Source organism: Bombus huntii, chromosome 2 (assembly GCF_024542735.1).
Source record: "Bombus huntii isolate Logan2020A chromosome 2, iyBomHunt1.1, whole genome shotgun sequence".
Taxonomy (NCBI): domain Eukaryota; kingdom Metazoa; phylum Arthropoda; class Insecta; order Hymenoptera; family Apidae; genus Bombus; species Bombus huntii.
In genome coordinates, this window is record NC_066239.1 from 15,331,581 (window position 1) to 15,349,712 (window position 18,132).

General features: G+C 46.2%; 1 protein-coding gene and 1 pseudogene across 1 annotated transcript; both read left to right on the forward strand.

Annotated features, from left to right (window-relative positions):
* Window positions 1-879: 879 nt before the first annotated feature.
* Window positions 880-2,322, forward strand: LOC126878225 (uncharacterized; annotated as a pseudogene).
* Window positions 2,323-2,339: 17 nt separating this feature from the next.
* Window positions 2,340-7,003, forward strand: LOC126878128 (uncharacterized). Its single transcript, XM_050640633.1, has one exon. It carries the CDS (start codon window positions 5,316-5,318, stop codon window positions 6,693-6,695), a length of 1,380 nt encoding a protein of 459 aa, XP_050496590.1. The 5' UTR covers window positions 2,340-5,315; the 3' UTR covers window positions 6,696-7,003.
* The last annotated feature ends 11,129 nt before the right edge of the window (window positions 7,004-18,132 follow it).

The window sequence follows — 18,132 nt, forward strand, 5'->3', positions numbered from 1 at the left end:
GAGTCGACCCTGAATTATTCGCCAGGACGATCCTCCCTTGTCGCCTCTTTCTCTCGCGTGGCTTTATCGGTCGGAGAAATCGACGTAGACTCGCCGCTAAATTACCGGCTGGCAGCGTGTACGCGAGCGTGATAGACGCGGCAACACCTAACGCCAGTCACGATGCCAACGCCACGTGTAAAAACGACCATTGTCGGGAGGGAAAAGAGAGACTCGTACGTCGGTCGAGCGAGGTACATTCGAGGGACGTTTCGGATCACGGACGATTCGATGGGGGCAACGCGGCTAACGGATTGTCCTACGAGCACCATGGACGTGTCCGATCGTTTCTGTACCCTGACCTGTCCTACTAGCCTTCTGCCGCAAAACGCCTTTATGGTACATTGTTCACGGGGAACCAGGATCGCGATAACGGGAAGCTTTGACATTTCGCCGCGTTAGATCTGGTACTTAAACACCAAGTTGTCGTGGAATAGCTCTATCGAGCGAAATTCAAGTTTCTAATACGGGTGTCTAAGCAGATTCGAGAAAACATTTCAGCCTCTACCGCTTTAGAGTTTTGTACAGTATCTCAGTACAGTCGCATTATTTGTAGCGGCACATGGGCTAGAGAACGATTCAAATCATGTTGTCGTTTTGCCTCGGAGTAGCAATATCATTAGGATATACACAATGTATTAATAAATAAACTCCGGGCAAATCGTGTCCTTTACCGTGAAAGGACCTTAAAGAATCTTAAGAGCCTTAAAGAGCCTTAAAGATATCAGGGAACAACATCGAAAGGAACAAAATTAAATCGACTTTTACGTACTTGATCTCATCGCTATGAGGTATCAGTCGATATGGCCTTTCTCCTTCGTGTGTCGTTGGAAAATAAAAATGTCACAGGGGAACACAAAGGAAAGTAATCAACTGCATGGTCACTTACCCAGTACCTTAATTCCCAACTGTGTCTGAGACGATCGACGAGCATCCCTCGGAGGTAGCTCGCGCGGGTCAAGGCGAACCGCGTGCACGCGCGTGCACACGCAATGGCGCGAGAACACAGGTGGATGTTAACGAGCCCTGGGAAATTTTTCACCTTTCCCCACCATCTTCCTCTCCTTTTCTTCCTCTTCTTCTTCTTCCACTTGTTCCTCGTGTAAGAACTAGTTTCATCGGTGTAATCCTTTTGCTTTACTTTTGTAATCGCGCGCTACGCAAATCGATCTATAGATACGGAGCGTAGTCGTTTTCTGATCGAGATACGGACATGGGAACCGGTGCTATACTCGCTGAACCTGCGATAGGAATGCGGGAGAAGCGAGTCGATGCAAAGTTGCATCGGATTAAGCGCGTTGCGGTGACAGTGTCTTATGATCAAGTTTGGCGCGGAAAAGCTAGGAAAAAGAATTGAAGAATGCTGGAAGAGAAATAGCGCGAGTTGAAACTCGAACGTTTTTGTTGGATTTCGATTGGAGATTTAGCCTAAGTTGCAAGTAATGCGTTCTGTTCGTAAGTATCAGGATACTTATAGAAGAATGAGGTAAACTCGAATAGTTATTAAGAAATCACAAAGTTTTGTATGAGATCAGCAGGTGCCTTAAGAGTATTATTGAAACGTTATGTGTACGATTGCTAAATAGTGAAACGTGGTTTTACGTCGAATGTATTCGCAACGCGAATGCTGGAACAAGAATGTCGTGTAGTGCGTATTGTATGCATATCGCGGTTCAATGCTATTTATCGATCCCGTTTCGCTATATTTTCTCTAAGCTATACTGGTTTCTGCAAAGTTGTTCTTGCTGTAGACGATCTTGCCAAGATTTTTTATACCACCAGCGACTTCATGTTCCACAATTATACGAATTCCTTAAAATCTTTCTCACTTGTTTTCGATACATGCCGACAGAAATGCTTAGAATATTCGTCACGAGTAGAACACCTTGTATAGATGGACAATACATACGAGACACGATACCATGGTATCGTCGAGAGGTTAAATCCGAAGAAATAACATTTGGTAAAACGAGAGGAAAATGTGTTCCGGATGTCTACGCCAGTGGATGGTTTGCCCGTGGTCGGTCAGAATGTTCACGGAGAGGAGAGGATTTCACGCGGGGACGCGTACACCTCCTACACGGCGCGGCGTACACCGTGCCGTATAGCAGCCGCTTGACAGCTGTCACCTTGGCCGAGGGGCGACAAGACACGGCGAGGCGAGTCGCGGTGATTCATGCGCCACGGGGGGGCACGAGGATCCGGCGACCTCCTGTCAAGGATTCCTTCGTCGCATACCATGCGCCGGAGGTGACATCGCGGCCAACTGATTTAATCGCGGACACCGTGTAGTTGCGGGTCTGTATCGTGCACGCCGTGGAATTCGAGTCGCCGATTTCCACACGACTCTTTCTTTCCTTTCTAGCTTCGGTTTATACGTCTGCGACTCTTAGACAGTTCACTTTCAGCTGATACGATCATGAGAGAATAGAAGATAATTTATATCGTAACGCTAATGTTTGATCATCAGCAGATTATCCGACTTCATAAATAACTGTATTTAGACGATTAACATTTTCTATTAATCGAAATCCCGATATCCGTCGCCATTTGAAATTAACCAAATCTCAAAAATCCTAACCGATCCAAACTTTTTCGACTCGACAGAGCACCGATCGCTCGGTTTACCATCGTAGGTCGAGATCTCTCGATGACTCGAATCCAGTGCACACCGTGACTCGACAGACAAGGCGTTAAAATCGCCTGAACGATCGACTCGACCGCTACAGGACCGAGAAAGAGCGCGAGCGAACAAAAATGGCGGTCCTTGCAGTTACCGGAGGTGAGAACGTGACCCCAGCGCACAATGCTCGGGGTCGACAGCTCGCGACGTGCGTTTTTCCTCACTTGCTCTCTCGTACGCTAGCTAATGGAATTACTCAAACGCAATGACACAGCGATTACATAATTGCGGCCCTCTCGTTGACTCCGCGCACCAGCAGCACCATTACTCTCTTCTCTCTCTGTCCTTCTTCCTCCTTCTTCTTTCGTGTTCTTCCGTGTTTCCTCTTTCTGTTTCGCGCGTGAAGCTCGGAGAGATTGGTCGATTATTCTCCGGAGACAAATGACATAGTCGACGAGGAGTAACGAGCGGCAACGAGACTTGTCAAACGTGTCGTTTGCCAGAGCGATCGCTCGGTTAGGGGTCTTAGGAGAGGCAGCGCGGTAGTGACTCGTTGGATTTCCTGGAATCGGTTGGAAATCGGAAACAGGAAGTTGCTTTAACGACGATGACTCGCGTTACGGCTGACGGACGTACGTACCGAGCGATTGTCCGATTATTTTTTATTCCAAACAGATACCAGTATCGTTTCTGACAATCTGTCAGCGACAACGATAATAATAATAATTTGAACGATAATAATCTACGCAAACGAAAAGAATCGCCTGTTTCCGTTGTCGCGAAACTGAAGCTTGGCAACCGGTCTGGAAATCTGTTTGTCAGGAAGAGAGATCCGCAGACGGTAGCCCAGAGGCCAGCGACGTAATAAGGTCGATAAGTCGAAGACTCGACACGAGTATCTCGCGAAAGAGGCCGACACCGAGAGCCGATCGTCTGAGGTGAACGAGGTCCGGGCGTATCTCACCGCGGGGACACCAGAAAGCCGTGAGCCGTTATTCTCAGCAGTATGGACAGGTCGGCGTTAATCACGCCACGTGGACGCCCGTCCCGAATCGTCGATACATCAATGTCCATTAAATCCCCTTGAATAGGTGCGACACGATTTATATAGTTCGTTGCCGATCGTGGAACCTCGTAAATTGAACGCATGTGAATTTTAATCTACATCTACATGGGAGATATAAAGTAGCAAATTCCGAGAAAGTCTAGAAAGCATCTGGTCTTTAAAGCACCAAAATTTTCCAGAAAACGATTTGCCATAACCCTTGTTATTCCATCTCTCGTCCCCTCGCTCCGCTTTGCTTTTCATTAAAACCTCGGATCCGTTTAAAACGATTGATACGTCGACGGTCTGCGCTAATCTCCAACGAGAAGCCTTCACAGCCGAAAAGAAGAGGAAAAAAGAGGAAGAACAAGAAAAAGAAGATCCCTTTAGGAATTTCTGCTCGGTCGTAAGTATCGCAGTTACCGTTTCACCCTTTCCACAGGACCATACGGTAAAATAAAAACGGCGCAGTCGAGCCGAGACCCCTCGAACGTTCTCCCCAGGGTGCCGCGAGCGTAAAGCTTTATGCTCGCGTTTCCATCATACCGGCAGCGCCGATTACGACGTATCGTCCGTTAAAAATGCATGCAATTAGCCGGCGCCGCTTCTTAGCGCGCCAAACCCTTCCTTCTTTCTACGGTCGGGTGACAAAATTACGATCTACCGGGTGTCGTTAATATCAGCGTCCTGGAAATACCAACGTTGCTTACGGAGAAAGAAATTGCACGGAGAGAAGCAGAGGGGTTGAAAGAGGGCGAAAACGATGATCTGTGAGACAGGGATGAGTCGAACGCGATTTCAGCCGAGTTACGATCGGGGGTTGCACGACTGTTTCGAATCGATCGACAGCCGGCAAACTTCTAACCTTGGTGTCTGGCTGTTCCACGTTAGACGATTACCATCTGAATCAAAGGTATCTATAAATAGATAGAATTAGGTGAAACGATTTTAGGAAAGACTCGTGGTCGTGAGTAGTGGAAATCGAAGAAGATGTTTCAGGAACGATCGAATGTTTCTACTTTGTTCTGCTCTGGTTTACGAGAGCAAATCTAAAATTTCATTGCAATTTTAAAGTTCGTCGTCGTTATAAAAACACGTACAATTAAATTTTGATGAAATTAATCGCAAGCTGAATTATACTTTCAACCTTTATTTCTTTTCGACTGTTTCTAAATTAACTATTAACTCGTTCAATTTAATTTCAAGGTTCCGGATTTTACTTTTGTATAGACCAAAGTTTGCGTAAAACTTGTTTACGGATAGCGAATATACGTGTCACGTATATTTTACGCAACTGTAGAGTGGTACGTTCCGAGGCTCTATGAGATAACAATTATTCAACACGAGAAAAGAAATAAAAGAATACATAAGAGATATCCTCTTTTGTTACATAAATTCCAAAAGTTGTGTATTGTATAACACTTGTACCAAACGCGTATCATTGCGTGACCTGATAAAGCCGCGATCTCGCGTATCAGCGCTCGTGCGTGTTTTCGTTACGTGAGATATCTCAATGTCAAACGTGCCTGATGAGAGCGAGGGTCTCTTTAAAAAGAAGCCTCATCGCCAAGATCGACACAGTTCGACACCGAAGAACAATCAGAAGAAATGCATCTGAAGAAAATATTCGCACTGTTCGTTGCGGGCCTGGCAGTAGCCCAGGCTGTCCCAACGTCGAAGACCGAAGAAACTTTGGAAAAGGAGATCCTGAAGTTGGAAGAAGAAGTGAAGGACCTGGAGAGATCTAAGAAGTCGGTGCTATATTTAAATCAGCCTCCGACGCTCTTCCCAACTCAAACCTACAGTATCCAGGTACCTGGGCAATCATCGATGCAGACCCTAAGTATCCAACAGCCTGAATCTGTCCAAACCTTGAGCATTCAAGGCAATGGTCAACCAGGTCAGCTCCTCAACATTCAATCAGCGCCACAGGTTGCCGAAACCATTAGCATTCAATCTAATGGTCAACCAGCTCAGCTTCTTAACATCCAATCGGTGCCACAGGCTGTTGAAACCGTAAGCATTCAAGCTAATGGCCAACAAACTCAACTTTTCAATATCCAACCGGCACCACAAACTGTTGAAACGCTCAGCATTCAACAACCTGCTCAAACCTTCAGTATCCAAGCCAATGGACTACCAAACCAGCTCCTTAATATCCAATCCGTACCGCAAGCTGTCGAAACTCTCAGCATCCAACAACCAGTTCAAACCTTGAGTATCCAAGCCAATGGTCAGCCAACTAAACTTTTCAATATTCAGCCCGTCCCACAAACTGTCGAAACTCTTAGTATTCAATCCAATGGCCAACCAGCTCAGCTCCTCAATATTCAATCGGGACCACAAACTGTCGAAACTCTCAGCATCCAGTCCAATCCTCAACAGCCTGCAGTCCTCAATATCCAATCTGGAGCGCAATCTGTCGAAACTCTCAGCATCCAGCCAGCAGGACAGCCTGTTCAAACTCTGAGCTTTATCCAGGGACAACCTAGCGCCACCGTGATCGCTCAGCCGAGTTCGTCATTCACGGAGATCATTCAATCGGCTCAACCTGTGCCGGCGCAAACCAACGTGAACATCGTTCAACAACCTTCGGTTTCGGTCAAGGAATCTGTGGTGGTGTCAAACGATCCAGTCGTCGAAACAATCACCCGGGAAGTTGTCAAGCCCGTGGCGGAAGAAATCATCGTTTCGCCAGTGCAAAATGAAGTAGTCATGGACGTTGCTTCGGTGGTACCAACTTACAGAGAGCAGGTGGTCGTTTCGCCATCCAACTCTTTTTTCATGATGTCGGATCCGGAGATGCTGTCCTACGTGAATGTACCTCAAATGCAGTTCTACAACCCAAGAGTTCTGACAGCAGTGAGGCCTGCGAACCTGGTGATAGAGGAACCAATGCGCGTAGTAAAGGAGAGCGTAGTCGACACCATGCAAAGCAGAATGTTGGGCGGCCGTGTGACCGAGTCAGTGGTCTCGCGCGTATTCTAAAATGTAGGTTCACGTGATTCGAGAAATAATCCAACGATTTAACACTCGCACTGACGCGACCCGTACATATCGTAGACTTTTTGATTTAGAGACGCGAAATATACGAGAAATACGTCGGAATAATGTAAACGATGTTCGTGCCAGTGTTAATGACCACTTTTTGTATTCCACGAGCAAAGATATAATTGCTGATCATTAATTGTAATTCATCGTTTTGGTTGACAGGTGTAATACAGCAACTATGGGATCAGGGGTTAGACATCATAATAGACGTAATTGATAGAATAATATACATGTTATATATTACTAAGATGCAAATAAATAACACGTGAATGTATGCCTATGTTTGTCTTTCAATATCATCTCACTGAAACAGCTAATATTCAATTTCACCTATCAATTTCATTTTCATTGTCCAATTCAATTTACTAGTTGAAAATCGGGACGACAGATTAAAGAAGTAAAGATCGACCGCAAGAGAAGAAGACACGCAAGAAATCATGCCGTCGTGGGTACCGCACGGTTCATGTCGATTTCATTGGCCTGTACGACATCTCCGAACATTATAAGAGGTCTTAATCGGAATTCAAATCGAGTTCGGCCGGTTTGAGTCTCGATATCGATCTGACCTCACTTCGCTCGAGATCGGCGTGTGCTTGCGCGACAAGACCGAAACGGATGACGAGCGACTTCACAATAGCCCCGAGTCGGGAAGATTTACGATAACGTCGATCGAGCCGCGAGTCGTTCATTCATCATGGAGGAGACAGCGCGCGACTGTCAAAATCGGCCTGCCGCCACCATTGCCAACGACGTCGCAAGCCTTGTCGTGTCGATGTCGCTGAACGGCGCGACGACCGAATCTTCTCGATCCTGTTCTCTCGTCGCGACTTCGTCATTCATCTCGATCGTGAGCGACCGCTTTTTAAACGCTTTGTACCGACCGTTCGCGCTAGCGAACGACTCGAGTCGAGAGATCGTCTAGAAAAATAAAGTCGATACGGGTTTGTTGCTTTTAAATTCTACGGTACGTTGAATTTTGTCCGATTTGTAGTTTATTTTTAAACTCGCAGACATTCTCGTCTGTAAAATGGTGACAGAAACGAAGATGAAATTATTCCTCTTCGGCTGGTTTAGCGAGAACCAGATCATCGATACGTAAGTGATAAATAACGCATTAATCATTTATCAACGATTTGTTTGAAGTCTGTAATATTTCACGGCTAAAAAAAGTAAGACAGAGAGGAGAAAAAAAAAAAAAGTAGCGTAACACCGCTGCAACTTTCTCCTCGAGCAAAACGCAAGGCCCTCGTGGATTCTCTTACGAACATCCTGTCACAATTTAACCGTGCAGGCGACCGGTTGACCAACACCGTCGGACTAGCCGAACTTTCCCTTTTGTATCGCGATAAAAAAAACGAACGCAACGTCGCGTTAAGAAGCGCGAGGAGTATGTAATTCGCGCCGCGTGCAACGCAGATCCGCACGAACGAGAAGGGTAATTAATGTGGAATGGTGTTTTTATTGTTGAATCGATCTTATCGCGAGATCCGTCGTTTAATTCGATACAGTTTCCAAAGCGCATTCCAAGAGGTAGAATACATTAAATCAAGGGAAAGTCGAAAGAAATACGCTTGTCGATATCGGAATCGACAAGATCATAAATTAAAGCATCGGAGGAAGTCCAAGGTAGCTTTAATTCCAAGGTCAAAGATATGCCTTTTAGCATACTGATATATGTTTTTTTGCAATTTAATATCGTGGTCGACATCGAGTCGAGTTCAACGACCATGACGTCACAAACCGGTTTCCATTATTTTGTAATCTTAGAAAATTTGTTCGCAGTTACCGACGATAATAAAAGAACACGGTATTATGGCACGTACTTAAACTGTTATATGTAGTTTTCTGTTCAGAACGGTATTATTCGGCCAATTGTTTTCTTATTTTTCTTTTTGCATACGTGACTACCGTCGAAAACGTGGAAACGTTAAGACGAGGAACACAAATATTTATCTCGAAATTTCGAAATCTGTTTCGCGTGTCTTTCGACGAACAAAGATACTTGGAACGTTCGTTGTTCATAGTCACGATGACTATAGAAAGCGATACCGCGGAGAATCGAATCGAATTTATCGATTGTTAGACGAGTTAACCGCTTGGAAAACGGTTTTCGCGATTGGAGCGTGCGTCCGCAGTCCCGCGTTCGCTAATTAACTTTGCTATGCTTTGTTTTTTCGCTGACGGTGTACGGCCGTTCGAATCGGATCTTGCCAACGAAAAGAAAGTTTTGCTTGTAAAGCAATTTATGCAACCGCTGGATAAACTCGATGCATAATCGCTGCTACTGATCTACGCGTTTCTGTAACTCGAAGACGCAGCTGTTTTCTTCGCGATCTTAAAGGGTAAAACTGGAAAATCGTGGTCAGGAACCACGACCATCTTGACGCGGTAATCCAACGATCGTCGTGATTTCTATGGGACATTGAACGGAGCAAGAATGCAGGGAAGAAGATCCATTGCACGCCGATTAAGATCCTGCTATGGCGATCGCCGCGTGCTCCATCTGCAAGAAATCGACGCGCGATCTATCCTCTTCTTGCTGTCGTTTTTCCTTCGCACGTTGCGACGCGACTGTGACACAAAGGAAGAGGTTGAGCCACGTTGAACGACGCAGCAAGCGAAACGGTTATTGAGAATACTCGTAAGAAGGATATGCTGCGAGGAGAATACTTATACGCGTAATCGTACAAATATCAAGTGATTTGAAAGTATGGAAGGATAAGAGGAAAGGGGGCAAAAAAGAGCAAAGAAAGATTCGTTTCTAGTTTCTAACAAAGTGCGTTAGAAAGAAAGGGCTGCAGCTTCGTGTCATAAAATGGACACGCATCGTTGCACTTGCGAAAGAAACACGATCCTAAAGAGCCAGTCCTCCGTGAACCATTCACCTTTTTTTCCCCAGCATTTTCTTTCACTCGCAATCAGACAAGAGATATGGCTCGTTCTACTTGAGTCGAATCTTCCTGCGAGCTCGCGAGATTAAAAAATGCCAACGTTGAAGCGTGCACACGCGTCCCGTTACATTCGTTATTAGTTTCGTTGTAATGCGTTTTCTTGCGCGACGTCTAATGCGACAATACCTTCCTTCTGCCTCCTCGGCTTATTGGCGCGGTACATGTATACCGTTACGAAAAGATGCCTGTGTCATCTAATTTCTGCGCGTAACGCGTGACTAAGGTGCGGATCAACGTCTGAGCGAACTTCCTGCCAGTATTAATCGATGTGCAGTCTGCCAGATATAATGGGATTGTCGGGTAGATACTACCTCAGATTACCGATAGTTCGATCGAAAAAAGCGAAAACAGAGAGAAAATAATGGGATAACTGATCGCAAAAACCCAGTTTCGGAATAAAACTTTGAAAAGATCGTCCGGTAAAACATATTTACGTCGTGTTGTCTTTACCGATTACGGGGAAAGCTAGTGTTTCCAGGATTATAATAAAAACAATTATAATAAAACGAATCGCTTTAAAAATAGATTTCTTGCCTGCTTCCGATCGATTCTCTACGCAATAACGTTGTCTATGTGCGAAGCAGCGGACACAAGCAATCGAAGAAGCATCAGCAAGCAGGCAAAGGAACCGAAGAACGCCTCGTACAGCTAATGCATGCATGGAAGCCGATATGCGGCAGCATTGACAGTTTTTGCCTGGTGTCATTATGACCGGCGACGGCACAAAAGACGGTCGTCGGGTAGCCAAGCCATCCGTAACGAACGCCTCCCGAAAGAAGTCTGCCTACCGGGGGCAGAAAAGGAGCGGGACGAGGACGATGATGAGGAGGAACAGGCGGAACAGGGAGCCGACCGTGGGACGCCGTCCCTCTTATCATCGCCGGCCAATCGGTCCGAGGCGACACACCGTGTCTCTTTGCTCGCTTTGTCCCATGCACGCTCCGGCAAATTAATACGGGGAATGCCGGCAAGGACGATCGACCGCGCCAGAAGCCGATCGTGCGTGTCCGCTTCGCTGCGCGCCGCTCCATTGCTCCACCGATGGGATTAAACGATGAGAAAACTGCATAGAATACGGAGACTCGATCGGTTTAGAGGTAGCGAGAGATTTGCAATCGAGAGTCGAATGTGTTAAAATAGAAACATATCTGTGATAACGAGGCTAATCTAACGTGTGCGTACAACACGAAACTATCACCAAGCTAAACCACGAGGATCTTTGCCTCGTCATTCCGCGATTCAACGTTCCGTGGCATTTTCAAGCACCTCGTTTCATCCTCCAAACGTATATTCATTTCTAACAAATCGATGTACTTTGACAGTCGAGTAAACACCTCGGAAATCAGAACGAGATGAAAGGAAAGAGACAGAGATCGAAGATAAAGAAAGATGCAAAGGGAATGGAAACCACTAAAGAGGTGCACGTGCACGTTGGTACACGTTGTCGCTCGGTCTGCCTGAAATCGGTCGATCTTCGTTCGGCCGCCAGATCGATTTCGTCGGATGCCAACAACTTTTTTATCCGTCCGCAGGATCCATCGAGGGAAAGAACTTAATCTAGACTCTGAGGTCGATTTCATCCATAACCGGGGAAAAACGCGTACGATCGTATATACCTGCGGTTACAAAGTAGGCCTTCGATATTAGTTATTCGATTTCGAGGTATTCCGCCGCTCGTTCGTTCGCGGAGGAAAGGCTGTATATTTGGCGCATTGAGAATCGTAGTAACACGAGTTAATATTCTGAGAATTTGAGTCGGCCATTCGGTTTCATAGTCCACTCAATCGCAAGTTATATCGCGAGTTACCAGTTACAATCTAACGCCACACACGCTCATCTGTAATTCTGATTTAACAAAGCTAGATTTCCTTCGTAGCGAGATTTACATCGAATGCTGAACTTTCCCAGGCAGAATTTTTAAATATTAATCACGTATAGATAACATATTTCAAAAATTGTTCTACATCGACGTAATAGAAAACGGTCGATACGTATTTTGTCGCGTACGTCCGCAGATAAATCGCGAGACATCGGATTAACAAACCGACTCTTCCTTGAACGATCGGCGAGTCGATCGGCCGTCAAGAGGATCGATAGAAGACGAGTCTGGTCGATCTGGCGCGAACAACGCAAAAAGATAGTACATATTTGCAAATGATTGCTGCCGCTCGAAAGACGAGAGACAACCGGTGCCCGATGGGTTGGCAGTCTGCAATCAATTTGCAGAAGCGCGGCCACGCCGATGCGAGATCGCGGATCCGGCGGATTTGCGGCGTGACTGACGATGCGTGACGCCGCGGAAGACCGCAACAGAGAGGGGCGCCGCCAATCGCCTATGTACGCTCCACTTTGCCGGTGTGCATCATAGGCAAAGGCGAAAAGCTCGCATGCCATCCGCGCGTCCTCTCGCCCCTCTTCTCGCGTCGTCGCTTGTTCATGCATGCTTATCTTTTCCATGGGATCAAAGGACCGCGCGTGTATCGTGCCGTGTTTCCAGTCTTGAAACGTAATCCGTTCCGTGGATTGGTTTCGGCTGTTTCGTGCTCGCGTTCGAAATCAAATGGTCGTTCACGATTCACGATCCCGCTGATCGTCTGTCAACCGTGTAACGCGCGATCATCGTTTCGATACACGAAACCATTTTACATCCTTTTCAGGTAAAGTTGGAAAATAATTGTAAAAAAACAAATTTCGACCTGTTTAACGATAGTATCTGTCCTTTAGTTTTTCATTCTTACAAAATCATACGATTTCCCTTATGTAAATTAATTTCTCCAATCACCCAATGCGTAAAACTTTGTATAACAGTGAATGCTCTTTTTCCACGTAAAATATGGAACAAATAGAGCGGAATTTTTTACAATCATTCTTTCACGTCTACAAAAATAAAATTGAGCTTTCGATAGCCCGCCCTCGACGAAACGAACTCGTCGAGTTTGAATAACGCAGGATTTCAAGCGTTAAATTCGCGAGTATCATCGACACCCCGATGAGGAAGTGCGACGAAACCGCGACATCGTTGCCGGTGTGACGAGGGTGTTCGTAGCAGCGCAAGCCGACACGGCGTCGTGAGAAACCAACGAAGCAACCTGGTTGTTAGTCGGACCCTCCGCCGCGCCGCCCCGTTTACCAAGGCATAATCGTTTATCGGAGTCATGCGAGGCGACGGAGAGCCGGCTGGCAGTTTCCAAGTTTCACTTCGGTTAACTGCCGTCCGCGAGGCGAGGGAACGCACACGCGGGTCAAGGAGGAAGCCGGATCGCGTTATAGCGTTTTGCAACCAAGTAACACCTTCGACGTCGCGTGATACCGGTAATTACTGAAAAATAGCCCGCCGGCCTGTTCCCGCTTTTAGCCCAACCCGACAAAACGGCCCCGGCCAATTGCTCGTTACCAGCTATCGTGCGCGTAAACGTCCTACCCTTTTCGAAAGTCGCCCGCTCGCAGTCCTCTGCAGGACTTCAGGATCGGCTAGCGTGCTCCTCTCCGACGCGAAACGGGTGTCTCATGGGGTTAACCGGCGTACGGAGGTTAATCGTCTTTTGGAATTCTTCGGCAGCCAGGCGTTTAGCTTTTCTTCTTTTATATTTTGTGGCAGCCATTGCTGCTAAGTGGAGGAGCTCTTGTAGGAAAGGAAAATTGTTGCGAGCATCAAAATTGGACAATTTTGGTTTTCTATTGGAAAACGTTCTACGTATCAATGATTATTTCGTAGCGTAGAATTTAAGTGGAATTTCCCTTTCTAAATATTTATTGACAACGCGAGAAGATGGTGTCGCGATGTCGTCTACGTAGAGGAAGATATTAGTGCGAATAAACAGCAGTTAATTGTTTCCTGGCTTTTGTCTATGTCATCTATCCAAATTAAGATTTCCTTGCAACTAAGATGTGACACGTGCAGGCTTTTGTACAGACACGCTTCCCTTTTTCATGAGTTTGTCTCTTGGCACTTACAGTGTCTTCTAGAAGCATTCTACGGTTCTTGTTGTTTCTACATATAGCAAGACAAGATTTGCTATTTTAAATAATCCTAAGATTCAACGTTTTAAAATTCAATTTCAAACTTCGTATAGGATAATCAATCTTATCGTATGTTACGAGACATTATTAGTGTTTAATCTAATAACGAAGGAATCGTTGCAATTGCAAAACGTCGCTGCATGCTACGAGCAGTTCGTTGTTACTTTACACGTATCTCGTATCACCTTTATTCAGCCAGCTGTCCCGATTAAATCAAATCAAAGGCAATATCAACCGTAAATTCCTCGTCCATTACGCTCCATCGTCACTGTCTTATAAAGTGTTCACGCTATCGCAAACATTACAAAGGGCCGTGTCGGGAGCCATCGATCCTGCCACCGATATATCTGCTATAAAATCGTTACAAAATCATTACGACATGGAGCGGCGCCATATCGATACAATCCGCGGACTCTGGAGATACCGATCTGTCCGATGATTCGATCTCCAGTACTACGTACTTGACTTCTACCCACGATACCGAGGAAACCGCGACTCCAATTCCGTCGCGACTCTATGCAAATTATCGTTCGATGTTATTACACTTCTAGACGTCGTGACGATTAAAATAAATTTATTTTAATAATCACGGTAGAAAGTTATTGGTGACCAAATGGGACATCTTAAGCCGTACTTTTACATCTGTAAGAACGCACGAAATTTTACCGTTTAAAATTCTAAAAAACGTTTAGTTCGTCATTTAGGTCCCTGTCACAGTATCGTACCATTATCTTTTTCCGTATGGTATACGCATACAGTCACGTACATATTTACTTGCAAGCAGTATCGGTTGCAGGATAACTCGAACGAGAACAGGTTCGCCAGCCGCAGGTTTCGCCGTTTATGCTCGAGCCCGCGATTTTTCATATTCGATTAATCGACGCGGCCCGAACGTCAGCCGAAACGTTTAATCGCCGGCCGCGAGCCGCTGTGTAACTTTATTAACCTGCGGGACCTCGATCGCTTGTGCCGCATCGCCGACGCGGTTATCTCCCGTTTTCTCCGGGATTGATATGCCAATTAAGCGGTACCTCGAGGCTGAGACCGCGGCTACCACGTGTGCGTGCCCTTCGCCGATCTGGCCGCGTCACTCTTCTTCGCCTCGATCGAACATCCATCGACAATCGAAAGGAAACGTTGCTTTATGTCGAGGCGCCGATTTTTATGGTGCTCGATTAATAGGCGTATTATTGCGGCCATTTTTTATATTCGATAACATTACTTTGAGCGTGATCGCGATCGCATGTTACGAAGCAGATTAATTCAGCGATAGAACGTGTTACGAACGAATCTTAAAAAATCTCGCGTCTTGGGCAATTTGAAACGATTAGCTTGATCGGATTTGACTAGTTTTTTTCTTTTTTTTTTTTGTAATAGCTGGAACATTGTTGAGAGAATGCATTGCTTAAAATAAATCGTTCCACTTATCAAACTTGTACTTTCTAGTAAAGCTCTGGTATAACACACAACAGAGAGAACAGCTGTATGGCGTGACCAAAGTTACCGGCACTCGTAACGATAAGCTACAAAGTACACGGACTTACGAAGCATTTAAAGACGCTTGGCATTTAATTTTAAGGCTCGTTTTCCGCGGGATTTCTCTATCACGAAACGGCATAAAAGTGGAAGGAGATGGAGCGCAATCTCGCGCGGAAATCACGCTCGGTCGTTTAATTTTCGAGAGCTTTTCGAACGCGATCCGACGATTTCTCGGTCACGAAAGCGGTCGCAATTTTATCGGGATCGTGTCGTCGGGGCCGACTAATCTTCGAAACAATTCTTAAGGCGCTTGACTCGACCGCTCTCGTGTTCGGTCACGGAACAAAGCCTGAACCGGTTCCGCCGAATGGGATCGCGCGTCATTCGAGTACTTCATTTTCCAGACTGTGTTTCTTCTCGAGCGTGATGTATACCTGCTCGGTCACGAAACACCGAGAAAATCGCACGGCCAATTTTTATCGATACTTTCGTTTCGACAGGGAACGCCGGCTATTCAAATTACGTAAGAGGAAATTATTAAACTCGAGTTACACAGATAACCACATCTTCGTTTCCATGTATTTAACGTACGTGTATGTATATATTAATCTAAAATATTCGTGATGTGCGAATTCTAAATGATTATAATACGCACTCTTAAATACGTAATCATATCATTGTTTTCGATGTTTAGCTCAGACGCGCGTGACTTTTCGGTATCCGAACGATACACAGTAACACGTAATGCACTCGAACGATGTATATTTAGATTCAATTTCATCGCTGGGACACTCGACGATATATCAAAAATTATTCTTCGATTTGAGCAGACGTCGCTACAATTCCATCGATAGACGTTTAATTGGTATATATTGCGTTGGCAACTAAGCGATTGCGGATTTTGTCAATACCATCTAATGACAAAATCCGCAATCACTTAATTCCCAACCTAATACAAAAGCGTCGTGTTTGACAGTCAGCGATCGGTTACTCGATGAGTCAGCGAAAAGAACCTAGTGGCGCTGACACCGCGCAACCGAGAAAACCGCGATCGCATATTTATTCGCTCGAAACGACCTCTTGAACAATCTTCGAAACTTACACCCGCTGAGCCACCCTGTATCGCTTGCCACTTCGCTATGGTTAGCATACTTACTCTCCTCTCGCAAGAAACGCTTCCTGGCAGAGTTGTTGGCGACCGGACGCGAGGGGAGGGTAACCAGGCTCCTTTAGAATTCGCGCGTGAGCAGCGAGCGAGGCAGAGAAAAATATCCAAGATGAAATCGGCGAGGGTCAAAATGCATGACAAATAACGCGGCTTGTCCACCGCGGAATGAAACAAAACCCCGGCAAAGAGCTGGACGCCGCTTTGTTCCCATTGTGGGCCCGGTGTCACTTCAAGGTAACGTTGCATTCGGTTCCCCGGCCGCGGTGTCGGGTCGCCATCAGATGACGCTTGATAAAGGAACGACAAATTGGTACCACCCGAACGACTCCTGCTCTTCGCGGAAGATCCGACCGCGATAACGTTCGTGTCGATAAACACGCTACACGACCACGTCTCCCGCGATTTCATGCGCCGCCGTGCACACAATTTTCGTACCTGTTTCCGGTACGTTTGAAAAATCGCCGGTTTTTGTACGATCAACGCTCTCCCAAACGCGGACCAACACACGGAATGTTTCAAAAATTGCGCGATCCTTCTACCAACTGAAGCTTCGCGGATGGATGTTGCTTCCAGAGAAGACTGTACGCGGATGTTGGCAGACTGAGATCGTCGTACGTAACAGATTTTAGGTGGTAAACGTCGTTATAAATGATTCTTTGAATTACTATGTCGAATGGAACCGATCCACGCCGACGTAACCGAAACGGATCAAGATATCGAGAGAGCTGGCAGAAACCGTCGGAATGCTAATGGATTCAGAAAGGAAGGACACGTAAAAACTCGGATGGAAGTTGCCGTGAGACGAAAAACAAGTCTCCCTGCCGATATCATCGGAGTCGAGTATCCACAAAGCTACATTGTTTCTTAGAAACAAGTCACCGGGTGCGGTGGATCACGGTTGGCCGATTACAGATCTCGATCCGATGAACACACCGGGTCCACCTTGCGTCTCGTAAACGTTCGCTGACAAGGGACGAGGCAAGAGAAAAAATTTTCTACGCGGCAGAGGAATCTTCCGGTTGAATTAATCGTCGACCCGCTTAGTAGCGGCCAAATTTTATTCTTGCTCGCGGCGAAGCGTAACCGCGATCGTTGCTGACCAACGACTCGAATGACATCGACGATTATTAAATCGAGATAACCGGATTTTTACGCTGACCCAAGTATACGTTCGACCAGGGATAGTAGAGATCGAGTTTGCAGGAATACGCGCGCCGTGACAAGAGAGGACGCGAGCGAGTTGTAGCCGCGATGTTGGTTCAATCATGGGCTACAAGCGCGATCGGCTGGTCCTCTTGGTCCGGGTCCAGTGGCGTAATCCTCCGTCACGTTCTTCGATCATCGTTCAGGCGAATTTACACGTTTCGCTTTGATCGAACAATACGCTCGATTCGACGAGATTCAATGTTGATTCAACATCGACAAATGCTTTGTCATCCCCACGCTGCGTCTCAAGCTTCTCGTGTACCAATACGGCGAGGAAAAAGTGTTATATCTTAACGCTTGCAATTGCAGGATACAACTTTGCTTAAAGGGTGCAGGTTTTAGAGTTTTTCTAACACGGGATTGTCGTTATTTTGGATTGTGACGCTTGCAAAGTTCAAGCGCGATATCCTGCTCTATATTTCTATTATAAGGCGGAAGTCGCGTGCATCGAAGCCTAGCGGTCCATGGAAGAACACGCGCGGTGGAAGAGACCTTCCGGCGAGAATCGCGCGCTCTTCGAGCCTCTCTCGCTGAATAATGAACCGTCTTC

Excerpts from the sequence above, each read along its gene's own strand:
- LOC126878128 (XM_050640633.1), top strand. The coding sequence starts at position 5,316 with ATGCATCTGAAGAAAATATTCGCACTGTTCGTTGCGGGCCTGGCAGTA.